Source organism: Anthonomus grandis, chromosome 10, assembly GCF_022605725.1.
Source record: "Anthonomus grandis grandis chromosome 10, icAntGran1.3, whole genome shotgun sequence".
Classification (NCBI taxonomy): domain Eukaryota; kingdom Metazoa; phylum Arthropoda; class Insecta; order Coleoptera; family Curculionidae; genus Anthonomus; species Anthonomus grandis.
Window position 1 is genome coordinate 473061 of NC_065555.1, and position 21646 is coordinate 494706.

The 21646-nt window shown below is 33.3% G+C and overlaps 1 protein-coding gene across 7 annotated transcripts in view; it reads right to left on the reverse strand.

Moving 5' to 3' along the window:
- Positions 1 to 12: 12 nt before the first annotated feature.
- LOC126741708 (GRAM domain-containing protein 2A-like) overlaps positions 13 to 21646 on the reverse strand; it is a 52929-nt gene continuing 31295 nt past the window's right edge. For all 7 annotated transcript variants that reach the window (XM_050448246.1, XM_050448248.1, XM_050448247.1 and 4 more), the window contains 7 exons: positions 14591 to 14758; positions 11497 to 11779; positions 11173 to 11373; positions 7382 to 7520; positions 7159 to 7324; positions 6949 to 7096; positions 13 to 6897 (listed from right to left, as the gene is read on the reverse strand). In XM_050448246.1, coding sequence (XP_050304203.1) covers positions 6766 to 6897; positions 6949 to 7096; positions 7159 to 7324; positions 7382 to 7520; positions 11173 to 11373; positions 11497 to 11779; positions 14591 to 14758 — 1237 coding nt within the window. In that variant the 3' untranslated portion in view covers positions 13 to 6765. The remainder of the gene's footprint in view (positions 6898 to 6948; positions 7097 to 7158; positions 7325 to 7381; positions 7521 to 11172; positions 11374 to 11496; positions 11780 to 14590; positions 14759 to 21646) is intronic.

The following is a 21646-nucleotide window of genomic DNA, read 5'->3' on the forward strand; positions in this document are numbered from 1 at the left end:
AATCAAACACAATTTGTTGTTTGAATGACTATTTATTTTATAATAATAATTACAAGCAAAAACAAAATATCACAGGTCTTCTATTAAACAATAGGTATAAAATTATAACAAATAGAACCTCTATTGCCCGATTTCATTATTAAACATTCCAAGGGGTTATTTAATCATCTACAGAGGAACATAATATTGATAACCTTTTTAATTAATTAAAAACAAAGGCCTCAATAAGTACACCACTAACACTAAAAATAAATAAATAATATAAACGAACTATGTGCATTTAAAACGGACAATCGTTACCCTGTCTGGCTACAAAAATACTTAATTATTATTAACTCGTCTAACCAGCAGCAGCTTTAAGAGTGCCTAACTAACATATAAAATATTTTTTTTTAACAATTCTCTCACATTCGCCATAAATATAAAATCATCCCATCATTGTCAGTCCATCATTTACCTTAAAATTACTCCTTATTCTCCTATTGATTTTATTGATATTTGCACCTAAATCAGAATTACTTGATATAATAGTTTATGACTGGCAAAAAGTTTTTTTTTTGTATATTGAGGATTTTTTGCCAGATTTTATTTATATAAAAGAGGGGTGGCCTTCTGAGGACTTTATCAGGAGAGATTATGGGGAAACATGGAAAGCGGTTTGTCCTACTGTACATCTTGCAGTATTAAATATGCAATCATTAATATGGATTTCATTGGGTGTTTAGATTAGGCGAAGTTAAATTTTTAATTTTTTTCAAATTCTGTCAAATTGAAATCTCGTCAACAATTTTCGCTCTATGACTTTTTTGATAAAATTGATAGAAATGAAGAAATTTCAACATTGGTACATCTGGATCAAGTCGGAACAAACCAACCATTTAAGTCAATTCAATTTTCTATCCATTTATTTCAACTTTATGTTAAAATAATACAGTAACATACGAGGAACTGTAAAAATATCGATATTTACTTCCCGTAAGATCGGAGCTGCGAAGACTTTAACCTTCGTCTTCCCGGGTGGGATACAAATGTACCCCATACATCTCTTTTCTTGCATATTTGCCCAAAAAAAGCTTATTTTTTGTGAAGAATATTTACTGCCTTAAACCACTTTTTTTCTCGATTTTTCAAAAATAAAGTTGTTTGAATAGCCTGGGGTACATTTATACCCCACGTGGGAATGCACGCCTACTAGCTTGGCGGTGCTTTGTACTTCGATCCGGCGCGCGCTGCTTCTAAAAATAGACCATTAGTTGATTAGAGTGATCGTTGCAGTGTGCGCAGACTTATTTACTGTTTTATTTATTTCAAAGCCATTGAAGTGTTTTATTTTAGCAGTTAGTTTTGCGAGTTTTGTGGTATTTCGCTTTTTTCTTAATTTAATCAAAAATGTCGAAAAGCCTTAGTGATGCCGAATTAGAACGGCTATTATATGCAGACTCCGATGATGAAATTTGACGTAATTTTGTCTGACGATGAGGAAAGTGACGGGGAACCGGAAATAAATAACGAGGAGTCGGATCTTATTGAATGCGATAGTGACAGTCAAGGCACATCTGTGGAGCAGGAACAGCAAGAGTCTATGGACGGTGGAAATCTATTTTATAAATCTAAAGATGGTACCCAGTGGTAAAAAGTTCCCTATCCTCAGACACGCAGAGGAGCTAAAGATATAATAAAGAATAAACAAGGTCTTACTCCGTATAGATCAAATTTTACCACTGAAATTGAAGCTTTTTTACTGTGCATCTCAAACAATATATTGAATATATTAGTAGTTCAAACGAATAGAAAAGCTGAAGAGGTAAGTTTCCTTTTTCATTGACCTTATTTAAAATTTTATTTGACATCATTTATTAGTATTATTAGTTGTCTTTATTTTACTGTTACTTATTAAAAATTATTTTGTTATAGGTAAGAAGACAATGGAATGAAAAATATCCACATAAATTGCAACGAACTTGGCAGCTTACCGATTCTACGGAAATCAAGGAGTACCTAGGAATCCTGCTGATCCAAGGAGTGCTTCAAGCAACCAAGGAGCCCAAAAAAATGTTATGGTTAGGCCTATTATTCCGGCAAGTATGTCAAGTAATCGATTTCAGTTGAAGGGTACAGGCAAAGAAGGTGTTATGTCAATTTTTACAGAAAATGAGATTTTGGCGCCATATGATAGCCAGCAAGCTAAACTACTATTCTATAAATCAATCACGACTAAGAACGTGCTTAGTCAGGTATAACAACATATTGTAATCTAGTCAGGCTAAAAAGGTGGAAGTCCGCACGGTCCCGGCGAAAAAAGTGCTATGTCAAGTTTTACTCGTGGTCTGATGCAATCGAATTAATACCGGCATGTTTAGTAAACAAACGGCTTTTATTCAGTGCACGTGTGTTTATAAAAAACTTTACGTTATGGAGGTAATTGACGGTGAAATCGGTGATAATGACATTCCGACTAAAGAAACAAATAATAAAAAAAGGAAGAAATATGGAAAATTAAGTGACGTAAATAAGTTAATAAATTTGAGGAGCCATACTATAGGTGAAGACTGTGTAAGTGTAAAAGATTCAAATGTTTTGAGCGTGTACCGGAAGAGTCTCGTAAAAAAATCATTCAAAGAGTTTTAACCTTCTTAACTCAGTTGATGAGCAAAATATATATTTGTGTGGTCTGATTACAACGTTGCCTATCAAACAACAAAGGCCCAGACAAGAAGAACAAGATGCTTTTCTTCACGATGCTTCTTTCCGATACCGTGTAAGAAGTGTAAATAATATGCAAGGGCATGCCGAAGATGTTGAAATATGTAAAAAGGGATTTATGGCTCTGCATAGAATAGGTCAAAGAAAGTTAGCAGTATTGCAGCAGTCATTGAAGCTAACAGGAGATGCACCAAAAGATCGTAGAGGTAAGCACACTAATCGCCCAACAGAGAGCTTGTGCCTCTCTGTTGAAACACGACATACGATAAAGAGTCATATTGGATCGTTTAGAGGTCGTAAAAGTCATTACAGCTTGCATGATTCGGCTAAATTATATGTACCAGAAGAACTTAATATCAAAAAAATGTTTAATATGTTCTGTGAAAAGTTTCCAAATGAACATATGTCATATGAAACTTATAGGACCATTTTTTCAACTGAGTTTAACATATCCTTTGGATACCTTAGATCTGATACATGTAGTCAATGCGACGAATATTTAGCCAAGATTAAAAGTCTAGAAGCTGAAAGACTTAATTTATGGCTAAACAGAAAATGTGACTTACCGTACATTAGTGGCAGATTATAAACCAATTAAACATACAGATTAGGCTACACAAAACGAAAGCAGAACAACTTCATCCTACTTCGATTTAATAAGTAAAAGTCTACAGTGCTTTCAAAAATAAACATTTCTTTTGTATTTGTACAGTAACTTGACTGGTCTCCTAAAATATTTTATACATTATTTACTTCTTAATTATTCCTCGATTCATCGATGACATGACTTACATAGTCGTCAAAAATTGGTCTCCATGGAAGCAATCTGCATCGATTTTGCAAAAAACCTCCCGGTTCCGAATATTAGTTTGAATGACTTATGTTATAAACGGCAGTTGTCCACGTATATGCATTCAATATCCATGTTCTTTCTACATCACAAAGAATATTTTACATGTACCCTGAAACAGTTGGAAAAAAGGCAGTGATGATGTCTGCTCTTTGCTACATAATTTTCTACATAATTATCTTAATCTCGAAGTTCGTGAACTACAAATATTTTGCGACTTCTGCGCAGAGGGCAGAACTATGTTTCGTTTTTTACACTATGTAGTACATGTAGAAAAAAAGCTGGATTTGATTAAGGTTACCTATCCAATAAGGAGTCATTCGTACATGGAGTGCGATAAGGACTTTGGATTAATAAACCAAAAAACACGAGTGGAACTCCCAGAACAATGGCAAGAAGTATTCCGCATGGCAAGAAAGAAACCATCTCCTTTTTAAGTGGTAAACGTTAACCAAACGTACTTCAGATACTGGACGACATTCTTTAAAGAACGTTGTAGAAGAACATGTCCGTTTCTTTCCAGGCCTATTAGGGAAATGAAAATAGAAAAGGAACATCCAAGGATGATACTTCACCGAGATAGCTACAATGGTTCTTGGGAAACTACTGCTATCACTGATCCCAAATTTAAAACTAAAATAAAGTTAGAAGCCAACGAATTTGAACTGCCAGATCACTTATATAAAGGTAAGATAAACATTTTAACTGTTAGAACATCCTTGTGACAGCGGAAATTTATTTTCTTTTAGAGCCTATACCCATAAGTAAGGAAAAGTGGAAAAATCTCCAAGAGCTAAAGATATTTTGTGGCTCAACTGCTCAAGACTACTATAACCATCTGCCTCATTTATAGAAGAAAAACGGACAACGTTAACTTTAAGCGTTTTGATTACTACGGTAAGCTTGACCAGCTCTTCGGTCATGATTTTGGTCTAATTTTTTTTTTGGTTCTAGGATAAATAAAACACTCAGCATCTGAAGAACCTTGCCAGATCGCCTTTAAGTTTTACTATTACAATATCAAATTTAGTGTAGTTTGTGTTATAGTAGTATAGTGTAGTTGCTTGACAAAACACCTTCTTTCTCTTTAATAATTGCGATTTTGTAAAAAATGTTCTTTTACATTTTTTGACTCTCTAGAGGGTAATACTCCAATACATTATTAAAACAATTTATCACCTTTTATATTTTCCCAATAAACAAACACCATAGAGTATTAAACGTTTGAAGCCGTTTTTCTCAAAACTTATTTTTTTGACATAGCACCTTCTTTGCCTGTACCCTTCAGTTGCTTACAGCATTTATTCAATTTGACGACTATTCTACTAGACCTCAGCGTAAGATAAACGATAAATTGACGCCAATTAGAGAAGCTTTTGATTTGTTTGTTCAGAATTGTATCATGGCCTATTCACCTGGGTCACATGTTACTATAGATGAGGAACTTGTTTCCTTTAGAGGGAGATGTCCTTTTCGAGTTTACATGAAAAGTAAGCCCGATAAATATGGCCTTAAAATTTGGGCAATGGCGGATAGTAAAAATTCGCATAGTGCAAATTTACAGGTTTATCTTGGTAAAATAAATAACAAACCAGAAAAAAATCAGGGTGAGAGAGTGGTTCTGGATCTTGTTGAACCACTGATCATTTTTTTACAAGTCTATTACTGGCAGATAAGCTTGCTGAAAAAAAACTTACCCCGTGTGGAACCCTCAGAAAAAATAAGTCATACATTCCAAACGAGTTGCAACCCAAATTATTTAGACCTGAATTTTCTAGTATGTTTGCATTCACCAAAGAACATACTATTGTGTCTTATACACCTAGCAAAGGCAAAGCGTATTGTCTACGGAACATCATGATGATACTGTTGCAGATGAAAAATATAAGAATAAACCTTATATTATACTTCATTATAATGATACAAAGGGTGCTGTAGACACCACAGATAAAATGGTAAAGCAATACTCTGCTCGCAGAATTTGCAATCGATGGCCAATGGCAATTATTGCGGCACTGAACTCTTTTATTTTATGGGACATCAAGTATCCAAAAATTAAAAAATTTAAGGTCGACCGACGATATTTTTTGCTTCAGTTAGGAGAATCTTTGGTAAAAGAATATATGGTACGAAGATATAATAACTCAGGACGCTTGAGCAAGACGCTAAGGCAGTATATGCGCGATGTTGTTCCAGACTTGACGTCTCCTCCAGTTGAAAACCAAAATGAGAGACTTAAGAGTAGACGTTGTTATCTCTGCGATCGAAATAGAGATCGCAAATCTAGGCAACTTTGCAAGGAGTGTCAACATTTCGTAACACCATGTAAAAGTGAAGTTTGTTAATTGGAAAGTGTTAATTACAAGTTTATTTTATGTATTTGTATAATTAAAAACATGTAAATGTATCAGTAGTATCATTTTCATGATGGGGTACAAATGTACCCCACTTGGGACCTTACGTAACTTTTCTAACGTGGGAAGACGAAGGTTAAAAATATTTTAAATAGTTGGATTGCAGGTTGCCAAGTTCCTCCACAATCAATCGATAGGAATTCCCAAGAGTACCACCACCCCTCTCTACTTTATACAGAGTGATATAGACTTCTTGTCATTGAAAAAACTTTGTTTTACTCTTTCAGCTTGCATATATCATCCTGCGTAGACAGTTGCTGTATTTAATACAAAAAATAAAACGCAACAGGACCTTCACCATACAATAACGCAAAAAAAAATCTTTTTTAATAATCACCGACTGTTCGCCTAATGTTTATTAACATTTTCTAAATAATACCAGTATATAAACTTGTACTTACCATTGAGCTTTCCGGGTAGCTTAATTTTAAAAAGGGGTCACCTCTAGAGTGAGCAAACTGTGAAAAGTTAACACTTAGTTATTAAAATTGGAATGCTACGTCTACTGGCTACTGTCTTTCAATTAATTGTCTCTCGATTTACTAAAAAACTATTTCAATTTGATGAAAAAATACTGATTGGCGCCTAAGAAGAAAAGTGAACCGAACAGATTTAGAATATCGTAACGCTTTAACAAACTAGTGTAAACTTTTGGCTGTCTCAACTAAAATAAAACCTAACCGTCCTAAACCTAAAGAAATGGCAATAAAACGTGGCGTTTTAACACCCCCAGATTATAGAATATATACAAGAAACACTCCCTTTCTCGTAACTCTATATTACCAGTCTTCAATTCTGCTAACTTTCACTCCTAATAATCCGGGCTGGTTCAGAAGATTTCTGTTCTGATGGCTCGGCAGCCTTCTGAGTCCCCTCCTGACTGTTTTGGCCCATTAAAAGAGCAGTGAGTGCCTCCAAAGATTGCCTGACCTATAAAACTCACTTATGGAGCACTGAAAATAAAATAAAACTAAAACTTACCTTGGCAATTTGATCTAAATTATTATCTAAAAAATTATTGACAGCGTCCGCAGACTTGGAATGCAAATGGGTTTGCCACTGCAACAAATCGCTGTAAATGTCTTCGGAGGTGGATGGAAAAGAGTTGCCTTGTAACGATATGGAATACCTTCCGAAGTTAAATATAAGTTAAATTGTTAAATGACCACTTGAAAAATTCAAATTATTTACTTGTTTTGGATTTTGTTTATCCGGTAAAGGAGCACCGCCGCGGAAAGAAACAACAGGATCAACAGAAACGTCGTGGCAACTAAAATTAGGCCCTGCCGCGGCAACTTCCGGAATTCCGTGATGGCATCCTTGAGGGTTCGCACGAACCCTTTCGAACCTTTTCTTTCTACAAAGGGAACCTTACAATGTTTAATTTTGTATTGTTTTATTTAGTGTAGAGTACCTTCAGTTTGGTTTCGCACACTTTCTTTGCGAATCCTATCGAATTTGGCACTGGCCAACACATCCGTGGATGGTTTGGCATCGGGGGTCGGAGATTCTCGTCCACTTTCACCGGATTCCGATGAGTCCTGATCCACTTCCTTTAATAGAAAGAAAGAAAATTGCTATATTACGTAAGACAACAAAATCTTGTGTACAAGCATCGTAAAAACTAAAAAATTCCAAATTCACTTTAAATTTCAAACAAACATAACATCTAAATAAAACACTTTACCATAAAATTTACACACATTACCAAAATTAATCATAACAAAACAGATTGAGAAAAAAAGCATCTTTTTGATAAATTTGATCAAAAAATAAGTAAAGCTGTCAATAAAACAGAATTTAGAGGAAGTAAATTAAAATATTTAATAGTGTAAAATATCCTAAAGTAGTTTATTATATTTAATAAACGTATATTTTATAAATACCCTGTATTCATTTATAAGTTTCTCAACCGCCCGAGAATTATCGTACATCCTTGAAAATCTATACCCTAAACATAAATAATAATATAAGCAGAGATTGAGAGAGACCCAAAGAAGTAAAAGAGTCAGTGAGTGCTAGCACTTCGACTTATAAAGAGCCATGTATATAGAGTGGTCATAGTTGACCAGGTGTGGTGGTGTGTGTCCACTAGGTGGCTATTAGAATGGTTGTGATTGTTTTGTGCACAGGTTAATCATGTCGACATGTGAGTAATATTTTATATTGTTGTTGTATAAGTCCATGGCTAGAGTTTTATGGTATACCAGAGTTTGTCGCTGTTTAGCGAGGTATTACCAGGTTGTGGTCGATTGTGTAGCAATCGACAGGGATGCCCTCTGAGCGCGCAGTTCCTTCGAGTTGGCTTGTGAGTTATAGAGAGCCCTCACTTGTATTCTCGATTGACACATTTGGATTCTAAGATCCCGGTATATGTTATCTTAGTTTCCGAGTGTTGAGATGCTTACTGCTTAGCGACAGTGGAGCGTCTGGGGTAGCCTTAACTATTTTAGGGGACACTAGCTAGTCGTCGAAGAAAGAAAATATATATATGTAAATTATTAGCAAACATAGAGTAACTATATTGATGGTTGTTCACATGACTGAATCAAGGGGACCGAGGATCCCCGGTGAGTAAACTTAATCTTTATTAGATGGGTCAGTACAGTAAATCGTAAACATTTTTGTTTCATGGTATTCTCAATCTCTTGCTGTATACATGGTGGAGCTCGCTGAATGAATTGCATTGTCAATACTCACGTAAGTTTAATTTTAAAAATACCCAAATTTTACAATAGGAAACAAAACCAAAACACTAAAATTATGTCAAAGCACAGGTCAAAAGGTATCATTAAAAAAATCGTCAAGGCTATAATATGCCCTGGATAATAAAAATGATTATGTAAATAATAAAAATAATTATGCCATTATGAAAGGAATTGTTTATGGCAGAAGCTAAGGCATTCAATGCTGAGTCAGGCAAAAGGAGTAGTAATTTTGATGATATCCCATCAGCTCCAGCTGATTTATGGTTTTTTAAGCTTTTAATTACATCTCTAACATCAGTAAGGCTAACAGGATAAAAGAAAAAAGAATTTTGAACTGACACTTGTTGAATATAATGCAAAGGATCAATATTAGTATTCACATTCTTGAGCAATAAATGAGGAATATTACAGTAATAATCATTTAAACTATCTGGTTCTGAAACTTTCTTGTGAGAATGCCTGAAGTCATTTATAATTGACCAACATTCTCTCTGCCTATTTGAGGACATATTTAAGCGGTCACTATAATATTTAACCTTTGCTGCTTTTATCGTCTTTCTGTATAGACTACGATGATAAAGAATAATGTTTGCATTAGTTGTAAACTTGCACAGCTTAGCCAAAAAATGGAGGTTTTTAGCTGAAGTTCTGAGGCCTGCTGTGACCCATGGTTTTCTATTTTTCATTTTAAGGAAAACACTGATTGATTTGATTTGATTGATTCTATTTTTTTTTAGGAAAACACTGATTGATCTTGTCACATAGCACATGAAATAATAAAGTAAACAAGTCAGGAGCCATTTCAACTGCATTCCAATTAACCAAAGCTGTAGCAGAAGAAAAAGCATTGAAATTTGCTCTGCTGAAAATTCTTCCTGTATAATGAGATGAAGGAAATACAATGTTGCATGGAATCCTAGCAATAGATACAGACAATTTTTTGTAGGGTTTACTGTTTAGTCACATAAGATAAAATACAGCTTAAAATGTAAATTAAAGGTTTAGGACTAATTATTTGTTTGAATGGTGCCGCCTGATCTGTTTTTTTTATGCATTTTGAATGCGAAAAACCTCGCAATAGAAATAATTAGTAATCAAGGTAACTAACCATCTCAAAGTAACCATAAACAGAGAAAATTTGACAGTTGACAATGATGACATGTGTCAGTGCAATGTTGCCAAATCAATGTTAATAGTTATTCAATTTCAAAGTATTCATTGGTGCATTCAAGGTGCAAAGTATTCAATTCCAATTATTTAACTAAAATTATTTATTTTCAAATATTTTTTTTAACATAATCTTACTTGATTTAATAATTTTTAACAGCTGACAAATGACATCAGTCAAATCAAGTTAATTAATCAATGCGACGTTGCCAAATTAATTTTAATGATTAAGGTATTCGTTAATAGTTTCAAATCAAAGATTTTATTTACAGCACTCTTAATTAACTGTAATTATTTTAAAATTAATCAATTTCAATTATTTAACTAAGATCGATTGTTTTTTAAATAATTTAGTTTTTTAACATAACCTCAAACGATTTGGTACTTTTGACAGCTATTAAATGACATCTGTCATTGATTCCCTTTAAAGTTAATCAATTAGTGCGATAATGCCAAACCAATTTTTATGAGTGAAGTATTTTTTTTTAAAGTTTGGTTAGGAAATCAAAGTTGTTATTTATGGCATCAACTGTAATAATTATTCATAATATTAAATTTTAGAATTCAAATAAATTAGGACTTCTGGACTGCTCAAAAGTAACATCTATTTAGGGCGATGTTGCCAAATCAGTTTTAGCGTTTGAGATTAAAAGTTTGCTATTTAAAAAAACGTTAATAAGTTAACTGTATTGAATTTTAGTTATTTAATTAAAACTGATTATTTTCAAATACTTTTTTAAACATAACCACACATAAGTAACTTTGACATCTGTCATCAAGTATGCAATGTTGCTAAATCAATTTTTTGGATCGATTGGACTACTTAAAATGTTTTCAAATTTTTTAATTCTTTAAAAAATCAATAAAAACACGAAAAAAAAAGGAAATTATGAAACTACATAATCAATATTGTGAGGGAAACAACGGAACTACAAATACCTTAATCAATAAAGAATGAGACAAAAAATCAATTAAAAAAGAATGTAAAACATGAAAAATTCAAATTAACGGTATTCCCTTCTTGTTAATGTCATTCTCATTGAAACTTGACAGATGTCGATGTCATGTGCCAGGTTTAACGTTATTGACATTTGACAGACGTCTTCGGAATAGAAATAATCTGAAAATCTAAAAACAAGTATGTAGAATATAAAAAATTCAAAATAACGGTATCCCTATTTATTTTCCATAAATTTATCCTTATTTAACTCATTATAATTGAAAAATGAATTGATTTAATTAACGGTTGACGTCTTGCCAATACATCAACGAGCTGCGACCATCAAAAGCGCTAGAGTATTTTCGAAATTTTTTTCTTTTGGATACTTACGACAATTTCTGGGTCGGGTAGGACCTCCTCACGTTTCGCTTTTTCCCACACAGTTTTCATATAAGCCAACGTGCTGTCCCGGGACATTAAACTGCCAAAAATGTGTTTGTCCTCGCTAGTCGTGATCCCCACCGCGTTCGGTATAATTCTGGCCGTTTTCTCTTTCGTTATCTCCTCCACCGTCAGTATCGGAATTAGCAGCTAGACAAGGACAATAATATAAACGCCCGTTCGCTTGTTTATTCATACTGCAACGTTGCCATCACACCCATTTTAATACTTAGATGTATTGGCAATGCGCATGAAACGGGATAGAGCAAGTACCTTGGTGACGTAACCAAAAACGTTCGAATAAAAGGCGAAGTAGTTTTTGGTGATGTAGAGGTGGCCCTGGAGCAAAATGTCGCCGATGAGGGCGCACGAGTAGTGATTGAGCACTTTTTCCTCCTCCTCCACGTTCGGAAAGTGACGGAGGAATTTCTTTTGGCGCGCTTTGGAGGTGGTGTGCACCTTCGGGTCTTTTATGGCCTTGGGACTGGGCGGTTCCGTCAGGTGACCTTGAGCTGTCATCGTGGGAGCGCTGGTACTCAGATGTTTTAAATTCGACCTGAAAGTTCCAAGTTTGTTTGGTATATGTTACAATGAAAACGTTGTCACTTGTTCGATGGCATACATAGATATGGAATTTGAACACCTGCTTATCGAATTTCATTGAGATTTTTTTAATTGTTACTGTGCTTTATAGTTTTATATTGACTTAAAAAAACGTTACAAAAAATATTGTGGAGCAATGAAAAAATCGTTTCTCATTATGTTTTAAAACCAACATTTGATGCATTCATGGTCCAAAACATGTAGGTATCTGTCTTTGTCGCACCCATTGCAAAACACACAACTTCCAAAGCCACCCTTGCAAATTTGACATGGGACTCTATTCGAATAATAAGAAAGTTTAGTATGATTAATCAAGAGACCTATGGCGGAAAATTTTATATTGCAAACCGGGAGATTTGAATATTTCTTTAATTCTTGAACTATTAAAAGTAATACTGGGTGTTTCGTGATACAGAAAAATAAAATTACCTTTCTTCGGAATCGCCGCTTTCGCTGCTAGAGCTGTCGTTGTCGTAATCGGCCTCGGTAGCCACCCTTTGGCTAAAATATTCCTCCCTTCGCGACACATATTTTGCGAACGGTAATTTTTTATCAATCATGGCGTTAGTTACGTTGTCCTAAACCGAACCGACTATAGACACTGTCGACCGTTTTTGTTCCCACGTTATATTAAATCCGATCGATAAGTCGATTTTATCATTATTAATTATGAAAAAAATGTCCTCTTGAGCCTTGGAACGCTATAGCCACATGACGTGTCCACAAATATTCAAAAAAAAAAAAAAAAAATCTACAAGCAAAATTAAATCACTACTCTTATGACATTCGAAAATGTTTTAAATAAGGATTGTGCTAATTAAGAGAATAAATAAATCACGAGAAAAGTGCTTATCTTATCTTAAAAAAAAAAAATAAAATAAATAAGCAATCACGTAAACACCATACGTTTAACGATAAACAATGGGATTTTACCGAAATCGGCCATAATAAATAAGTTTTAAAAACGTATTTGCCGCCAAAAACTGTTTTACTAAAATGGCGGCACCGTTAGCAACGGTTGCTAAGGCCTCTAAGCTCCGCCCCTTTCTTTTGGTTTTTTTATGCACCCGAGGCGTGGCTTATTCAGGATGGCCGACCACCAGAGCCATCTCGATCTTTTATTTATAAATCAATAATTGGTTTGTATTTATTCAGTTCTTTAGGGCTTTTTTGTGTTTTGACAGATTTCAACATTTCCTAATATTTTGTCATTGAATCACGAACTTAATAAATATACCTGGACTATGGCCACGATACCCAAAAATTACCATTGCATGGTGGCCCCCATTTTTATAGTGGTTGTGTCCTTTTGATGTTGGTCACTCTGAATATTTTCAGTGATACCAACAAAAAGTAACGGTAATGAAGTTGACGACGCTGACGTTTGACGTATGAGTATAAAGGATTGCCTAGTTTTTGGCGATTTGTAGACGACGCTTGGTATATAATATCGTCTAGAATTCTATAACAAGCGATGTATCTTTCTCCTTATTTAATACGTGAATAATGTGTCTCTAATAATGTGTAATCTTTATTTAAAGGTATTTGGTTCACTGTTTCTTAAAACCAAATTATTGGGAATTGTCTGTCTGTGTTGTTTATGATAGAATAATATACAGGGTGTCCCAAAAGTATGGACACACCTAAAAATCTTGGGAAATATGGGCGCTAGAAAAAATCGGTGCATCTGATGGTGACCTTAAATTTGACCTTGAGCTTGGCCTTCAAGGTTATTTGAAGGTCAAAGCGATTTTTTTAAAACCCCTATTCTTGATACCGGATTCTGAAAGAGAGGAAAATTTTACGTCCGGGTATGTATTAAGGTATGAGGTTGAAATAATCTCGAGAGGTCAAATAACGACTTCTTAAAAATCTCGCGAGTTCAATGGTAAAAAAGTCATACCCTAGGTAAGTCTTAACGAGGAACCCAACGGTGACCTTGGATTTGACGTTGAACCTCATTTTCAAGGTCATTTGAAGATCGACCTCATTTCTTCAAATGGAAATTCTTATAATTTAACTTTCTATTTTGTTTTTTTTTGTAAACATAACCTCTCAAAAACTTTAACTGTTTTGTTTCTTTACAATTGGCACAACTAACATTTGTCAGAGTGACCAACATTGAAAAGACACAATCACGCAAAATGGGTCATTTACTTTTCATTGAATTGGCAGTCCAGGTATATTTATTAAGTTCGTGCATTGAATAAAATAGACTTTTTTTAAACAGTTAAAGCAAGTAAAAAATAAGAGCCCGGTAAATATATGATATGAAATGATTACGGCAAGTTAATATCTGGCTGAAAAAGTGTTAAATTACGACATTTTGGTTCGCATATTAAATAAAGTCCTCGACTAGTCACTTTTTCTAGTTTTGTACTGTCATTTCGGAAAGAACCTCGCATTTCCAACTTATTTTAAGCGCACGGTATAGCGGAGCGAAATTTAAATTTGGCGCCATGATCAAATTTTGAATTACCCGCTATTCTGACGTCACAAACGCATTTTCATTTCGAAATTCAGAGGGCGCAACAGTCAAGCGACTTTCAATGTTCTATGGTCTTATAGGAGATCCAGAGATAAGTTTAACATTATTAAGAACATTACAATTTGCAGAACTTTAAGAAAAATATCCACAGAGTCCTTCGTAACGCTAGAGCTACTCGTGATATTCGAGTAGGTACCATATTGTTGGTATTTTTGTAGGAGTGTAGTAGGTATTCCATAAAAAAAAAGCGTAAAATCAAAAAAACTGTACACTTACTTATCGGTTTTTGAGAAGTGCGAGTGACTGGGGCTGCGCTGTATCGTCGGCGCGGGAATGACAAGGGAGTCGGGCAGCCCCCCGGGAGGGGCGCCCCCCAGCTGTCCGCCCTGGGGCGTGACGGGGGCTGAACGGGGGCCGCCGCTTCCTCCGAAGTTCCCCGACGACCTGAAATAAATAAAAATAAAATTTAAGAACATTTTGTTTTTGACCCTTCGTATATATCATATAATTTCCGAAATAACTGTTACGTCACGGTGTCCTTATTCTTAATGACGTGTATTATGACCGGAAGTCGAGTGAGATGGCAGCTTTTGTTTACCTGACGGGGTGTGCGCTCCTATGCAATCTTATACTACTGGAGCACCGTGATCTGATTATAATAATAAGCCTTTATAAGCCTTTATTTCCAACAGGCAACTTGCCCAATAACAGGAAACAGTTGCAAAACAATGAAAAATATAGTTAAAAAAAAACACACACAAACAAACCTAAAAGAATGAAAAGAATGAAAAGAAAAGAAAAAGAGTAAAGTAAAGTCACATTCTCAAAAGTTATCCAAAGAATTAGAACAAATAACTATTAATATGATATAAAAACCCAATTATAAAAGTTTAACAAGATAATCACATATTCAACAAAATTAAATTAAATTAAATTAACTGAAATATACCTACTAACTATAACTTAAACACATGGGTCTTAATCCCAAGAGTAATGATCCACCAAGATATCGACAATCACATGAACCAGAGAGAAAATTATATCGCACATGTGACAGATCCGATTAAATATAGCGCATATTGTATATAGTGGCGATTTCAACAGGATGTTAGTATGAGGCCTTGGCAGAAAGAATGTTAGGGGATGTCTAGCATTAAGCCTAGGCACCATGAAACGTACACCGGAAAGAAGTACAGGACTATCAATGAATCCATTCAGTAACCCATGCAGGAATTTTACAGAGAAGATCATTCTTCTGAGTTGTAATGGATGTAAATTGAAGCGTTCCAATAGTTGCCGATGATCAAACCCTCTTACCGGATATATGCCATCCTGCCTGAAGGCCAAAAACTTAGCAAATCTACGCTGAACAGATTCAAGGAGACCAACATGATTCTGATAGAGCGGGTTCCATATAATGCAGCCAAACTCCAGTTTTGATCTCACAAAGCAACAAAAAAGCAGTTTTAATGTAGACTCCAAAGTAAAACTCTGAGAACTTCTAATTATGAACCCAAGCCTTCTCAGGGCTGACTTGACTATGTTATTGAAGTGTGGAACGAATGTAAATTCAGAGTCAAAGGTTATACCAAGATCAGTAATTTGCTCTAATCTACTCAAAATAGTATCATTAATAAAGTAATTAAAATTTAAGGGTGTTTTTGATCTAGAGTAACTGACCACACTACACTTAGCCGCGTTCAAGCCTAACCTGTTAACAGCGCACCATACCTCCAATGTATTTAGACAGTTCTGAAGAAAAACACAATCCTCCAAACCATATACATTTAAATATAGCTTCAAATCATCGGCAAAAGCCAGCCTTATGACAAGTGAGTGACTCAATCAAGTCATTTATAAAAAAACTAAACAGGAGCGGACCCAGGTTCGAGCCCTGTGGCACACCCGACGTTACGTTAAAAATTTTCGATTTAAAGCCCTCATATTCAACATATTGAGATCTACCAATCAAGTAGGAATGAAATAAATTAAATAATCTCCCTGAAAAACCATACTGAGTTAATTTATGCAGCAAAATATAGTGAAAGGCTTTTTGGAAGTTGGTATAAATAACATCTTGAGTATTAACATCAAGTGATTCACAGATGTGGCTAGACAGACAGGATAAGTTAGTAACACAAGATCGCCCGCTAAAAAATCCATGCTGGTCTACAGAGATGAGTTCTTTTGCGTGACTAAATAGCGACCGATTCAGGATAATTTCGAAAAGTTTTGAGAAGTTACAGAGTAATGAGATTGGCCTGTAGTTCACGATTAAATCAGAGTCCCCAGCTTTCAAAATAGGTATTATCTTAGCAGTCTTCCAAATTTCAGATTATGGTCTATCTCTGTTGCACCCACGGCGCTGCATGGTGGATTCGTGTTTTTAGGACAGTGGGACGTCGTAGAGAAAATTGTTGGTCTCTCTTAATTTATTCATAAAATAGTTCTTCTTTAATCCTCTTGTTTTGAATCCAGTGAATCACTTATTAAGTCTCCAGGTACCTGAAGTCATTTTTGATTTCTTCCAGGCAATTGAACAGGCGGTTTTGTGAGCCCTTAAAGTGATTTTTCTTCTCCAGACAGCCTGTTTTCTATTATAACAAGCAATTGTAACCATTTTCTATTATCTGAAAGCTACTTTCAATGTTTTTTAATTCACTGAAGCAGTTTTTGGCTTCTTTCAGACAATTAAAGCTTTGCTTTCAGGTTGTTAAAGCCATTTTCACTCATTTTAAACCAATTGAGGACTTTATCACTTATTTTCCGATTTTATTTAGGCAACTGAAGAAATTATTTAATGTTTTCCAAGTAAATCTAAAAAATCGCTTTCTATTTTTGTAGGCACTTAAAGTAGTTCTGTCACTTTCAGATAGACAGGTCCTTTTGGCTTTTATATTATTTTTCCAAGCCATTGAAGTCATTTTCTATGGGAGTTATAGCCATTTTATATTTTTATAGGCCCTTAAAGTAATGTTGTACTAATTCCAGGCAGTTGAAGTATTTTTCAGGCATTTCAAGTCCTTTTCTATTTCTTATTTACCCTTAAAGTAATTTTTTCGTTGTTCCAGGCAGTTGAGTCCTTTTTATTTTATTTTCAGTTTCTTAATTGGAAACTACTTCGGATCCTTATTGCACTCATTGTGAAAGGTACATATTGCTAAACTGCAAAGGAAGCACCTTAGGAAGCAAATCAGACACCGCACTTGACATTTTAAAAACGTATAAAATTATGCGCACAATAAAAATGTTACAATTATTATGAGTATAGGTATTATGCTATTGTTGTTATTAATGTTTTATTATGCTGATGTTTACTATGGGAAATATTTGAAATTGGCGCCATTTTTACTGGTTCGCACTTAGGAGATAATTTTTTTCTTCTGTCCACTCAGTCTTACTTTCAATGTCAAAATATTATTTCTTATTGCTTAAGTTTTTGATTGTGTTGATTACCTTACTATAATCACGAGGGCCTTGGAACCTTGGAGGTTCGGCGGGAAATTTGAATAATTTTTGCGATAATAATAAATTGTTTTTTTTTAGGTATTATAAATTTTAAATTTGCGGTTATATTGGCGGCCTGTAAAATGTTATAATGGATCCTGTCTAAGATTTCAACAATTCACTTTATACCTACAATATACATATATCGAGAAACATTTATGGCCGCAACCTGAAAGATATAGGACATAAGCAATTCGATTGTTTACGTTCTATTATTAATCGCGTGTTTACTTGATGATTTTATTCACGGAATTATTTACATTTCTCTGAGATTTTTTTTGCAAATTGCCACTCCGTAGCACAGATACTAATTTATTAAATTACCGTTCTTTTTTCGGACGGTAATTTACCATAAAACGGCTCAAACCCATGTACCTACAACTCGCTAGTTTATTACGTTATTTCTTGAAAGGTCAATGTTACTACAATTTATGAAACTACCGTTTGTTATTTTCTCGCGCAAACTATAATAATTATTGCTATATAAGAAAATACGTAATAAATATTGAAATTGAACTTTGGACGCCATCTTAAAAAAACACAAAATGGCTTCCAGGTATGGTGCGGTAATTGATTTATTTATTTTAGGTCAAACTGTATTTATTATTCAGGTTTTCCGTTTGATCTTTAAGAAAACAAATTATACGCTTTTAAAGTGTTGATTTATGTTAAACAGTTTTTTGGGTTAGTTCAATTTGGGACACTTCGTATATTATCTGGGACTAAAATAACTGTATATGAATAACTCACCTGGACCTGGGCAAAAAACACTTCCATGGTCCCCTTTTGGGGCCCTTCTTGTTCCCAACTACTTTAATTAACTCCAGTTTAAAATTAAATAAATTGCACTTCAATTAAATTAAATAAACAAGTGAACTTTTCTGTCTAACCTAGTTGAAGAGAGATAGTCACTCTCGCGGGTCTAAATAGGCTTCGGAGGCACTTTTGAGACTGAACTAATTGAAGGGGCCCACGTTGTACGTTCTCCAACGTTTTGTCAACCCGCCAAGACTGTACGACGTTCGTTAGCCATAGAGAAACGCTAAAAATCACTTTTTTTTCATTTTTCATAAAGTGGGTTAGAGATTTATTTTAAGAGGATGTGCCACGCCGACTTCCGAAAACTGAGGGAATTTTAATATAGATTTTATGAGAAAACCTTGAAGCGAATAATGTGGCAACAGAACTGTTTTATTGAAGTAATGATGATAAGTCGTGGCAGTAGTTTCCTAAAAAAATACAACGTCGTCATAAAAAGTGCCCCAATTAAAATGGTCCTAACTACCGAAATTTTTAATTTAAAATCACGTTTTTACCTTTAAATTAATCCTCAGCAATTAGACTATTTTGTGGTGAAAAAATTATGAAAATATTTCCAGTGGTTCCCAAGTTATGACCAAAAATGTCCGTTAAAATATAAAAATCAAACAATTTGGTTTTAAATTCTTCAAATTTAGTGGTTCTTGGACCTTGGATGACTAAATCGCCTTTAACTCAACAAGTTTTTGAGGTACAAAAAACATTTTAATTAAATTTAGAGATTTTTCAAGGCTCTTGTGAAAATTTCTGATTTTTCAGATCGCTCAGAGTCAATAAAAAAATTATAATTTTTCACCAAAAAAATTACGTAATTGATTATTTGAACAAATTTTTATTAAATTTTTGTATTTTTCAAGGGTCTTATGAAAATTTCAAACTTTTCAGGGAACCTCAAATAAATAGCTGAATATATTTTAATTAAATTTAGAGATTTTCAAGGCTCTTATGAAAATTTCTGATTTTTCAGATCGCTCAGAGTCAATAAAAAAAATATAATTTTTCACCAAAAAAATTACGTAATTGATTATTTGAACAAATTTTTATTAAATTTTTGTATTTTTCAAGGGTCTTATGAAAATTTCAAACTTTTCAGGGAACCTCAAATAAATAGCTGAATATATTTTAATTAAATTTAGAGATTTTTCAAGGGTCTTATAAAAATTTCAAATTTTTCAGAGAACCTCAAATAAATAGCTGAATATATTTTAATTAAATTTAGAGATTTTCAAGGCTCTTATGAAAATTTCTGATTTTTCAGATCGCTCAGAGTCGATAAAAAAATTATAATTTTTCACCAAAAAAATTACGTAATTGATTATTTGAACAAATTTTTATTAAATTTTTGTATTTTTCAAGGGTCTTATGAAAATTTCAAACTTTTCAGGGAACCTCAAATAAATAGCTCAATATATTTTAATTAAATTTAGAGATTTTTCAAGGCTCTTATGAAAATTCAGAATTTTTCAGGTCGCTCAGAATTGCTTTAAAATTTAGGAATTTTTCAAGACTCTGAAGAAAATTTCAAATTTTGCAGGGCACTCAGAGTCAATTTATAAATTTTTCATTTTTCATAAAAAAAAATCACATAAATAAATAGCTGAATAGATTTTAATTAAATTTAAAAATTTTTCAAGGCTCTTTTTTAGGGAACCTTAAAGTCCATTTATACATTTTTAATTTTTCACTAAAAAAATCATATAAATTATTATCTGGGTATGTTTTTATTAAATTTACTAATTTTTCAAGGGTCTTATGAAAAGTTCAGAAATTTCAGGGCACTCAGAGTCAATTTATAAATATATCACTTTTAATCAAAAAAATCACATAAATGAATATTTGAACAATATTTAATTAAATTTATACATTTTTTAAGGCTCTTATGAAAATTTCACATTTTTACGGTCGCTCAGAGTCAATTTAGAAATTTTTTTCTTAATGAACTTCAATTTATTAAATATCGAGTTTTTCAAGGTTCTTATAAAAATTTTGCAAAATTAAGACCGCTCAGAGATAATGATTAATTTTCTCAACTATAAGAAGGCTTCATGTAAGGCATTCAATATTTGAAATGTCTATACACTTTAAAGAATTTAGGCTCTTATGAAAATATTTCTTAAACGCACTCAGATTCATTTATGCATCCTCTGAAATTTTGACCTCTAGAAAAATTCTTATCTTAAAAAGTTTTAACTTTATTATTGTGAGGCTCTTATGAATATTTCAAATTTTTAAGAGACCTCGGAGTCATTAAATTTGATTATTTCACCAAGTGTTTTTTGGACTCTTATGAAAATATTTTCAGGTACTTAATGGGACTAAGCGTTTACTTGTAATAATCCTTCTAGGGCCTTATGAAAAACTCATAGAGTTTCAGTTTTTTAAGGTGCTTATGAAAATTTCCCATTTTTAAGAACGCTCAGAGACACTGAATAACTTTTTCTACTGTAAAAATCTAAAGAATTAAATATTTAAAATTTCTATACATTTTAAAACCATTATAAGACTCTTATAAAAATGTAAAATTTTTAAACGCACTCAGAGTCACTTATACATTTTTTACTCTGAAATTTTGGCATATAAAGAAAATCTTGTTTTCACAGATTTTCATAGATAACCTTTCTATGAGGCTCTTATGAAAATGTCAAATTTTTAAATTCACTCAGAATCACTTATACATTTTTTCCTTTGAAATTTTGACATCAAGAAAAAATCTTATCTTAACAAATTTTCATGAATTATGACTTTTTTGTGAGACTTATGAAAATTCCAAATTTTAAATGGCGCTCAGAGACAATTTATAAATTGCATAATTGTAACAATTTTCACCTCAAAAAGTCACATTAATCATTGTTTGACAACGTCATTATTAAATCTATGTTTTTCTTAGGTTCATATATGAAATTATTTGAAAACAAAAGCTCTTTTTTGTAAAGTAACCTTTTTCAAAATATCTCGATTATTTTATATAAAATTTGCAATAGAAGTGAACATTTTGTAAAAATATTA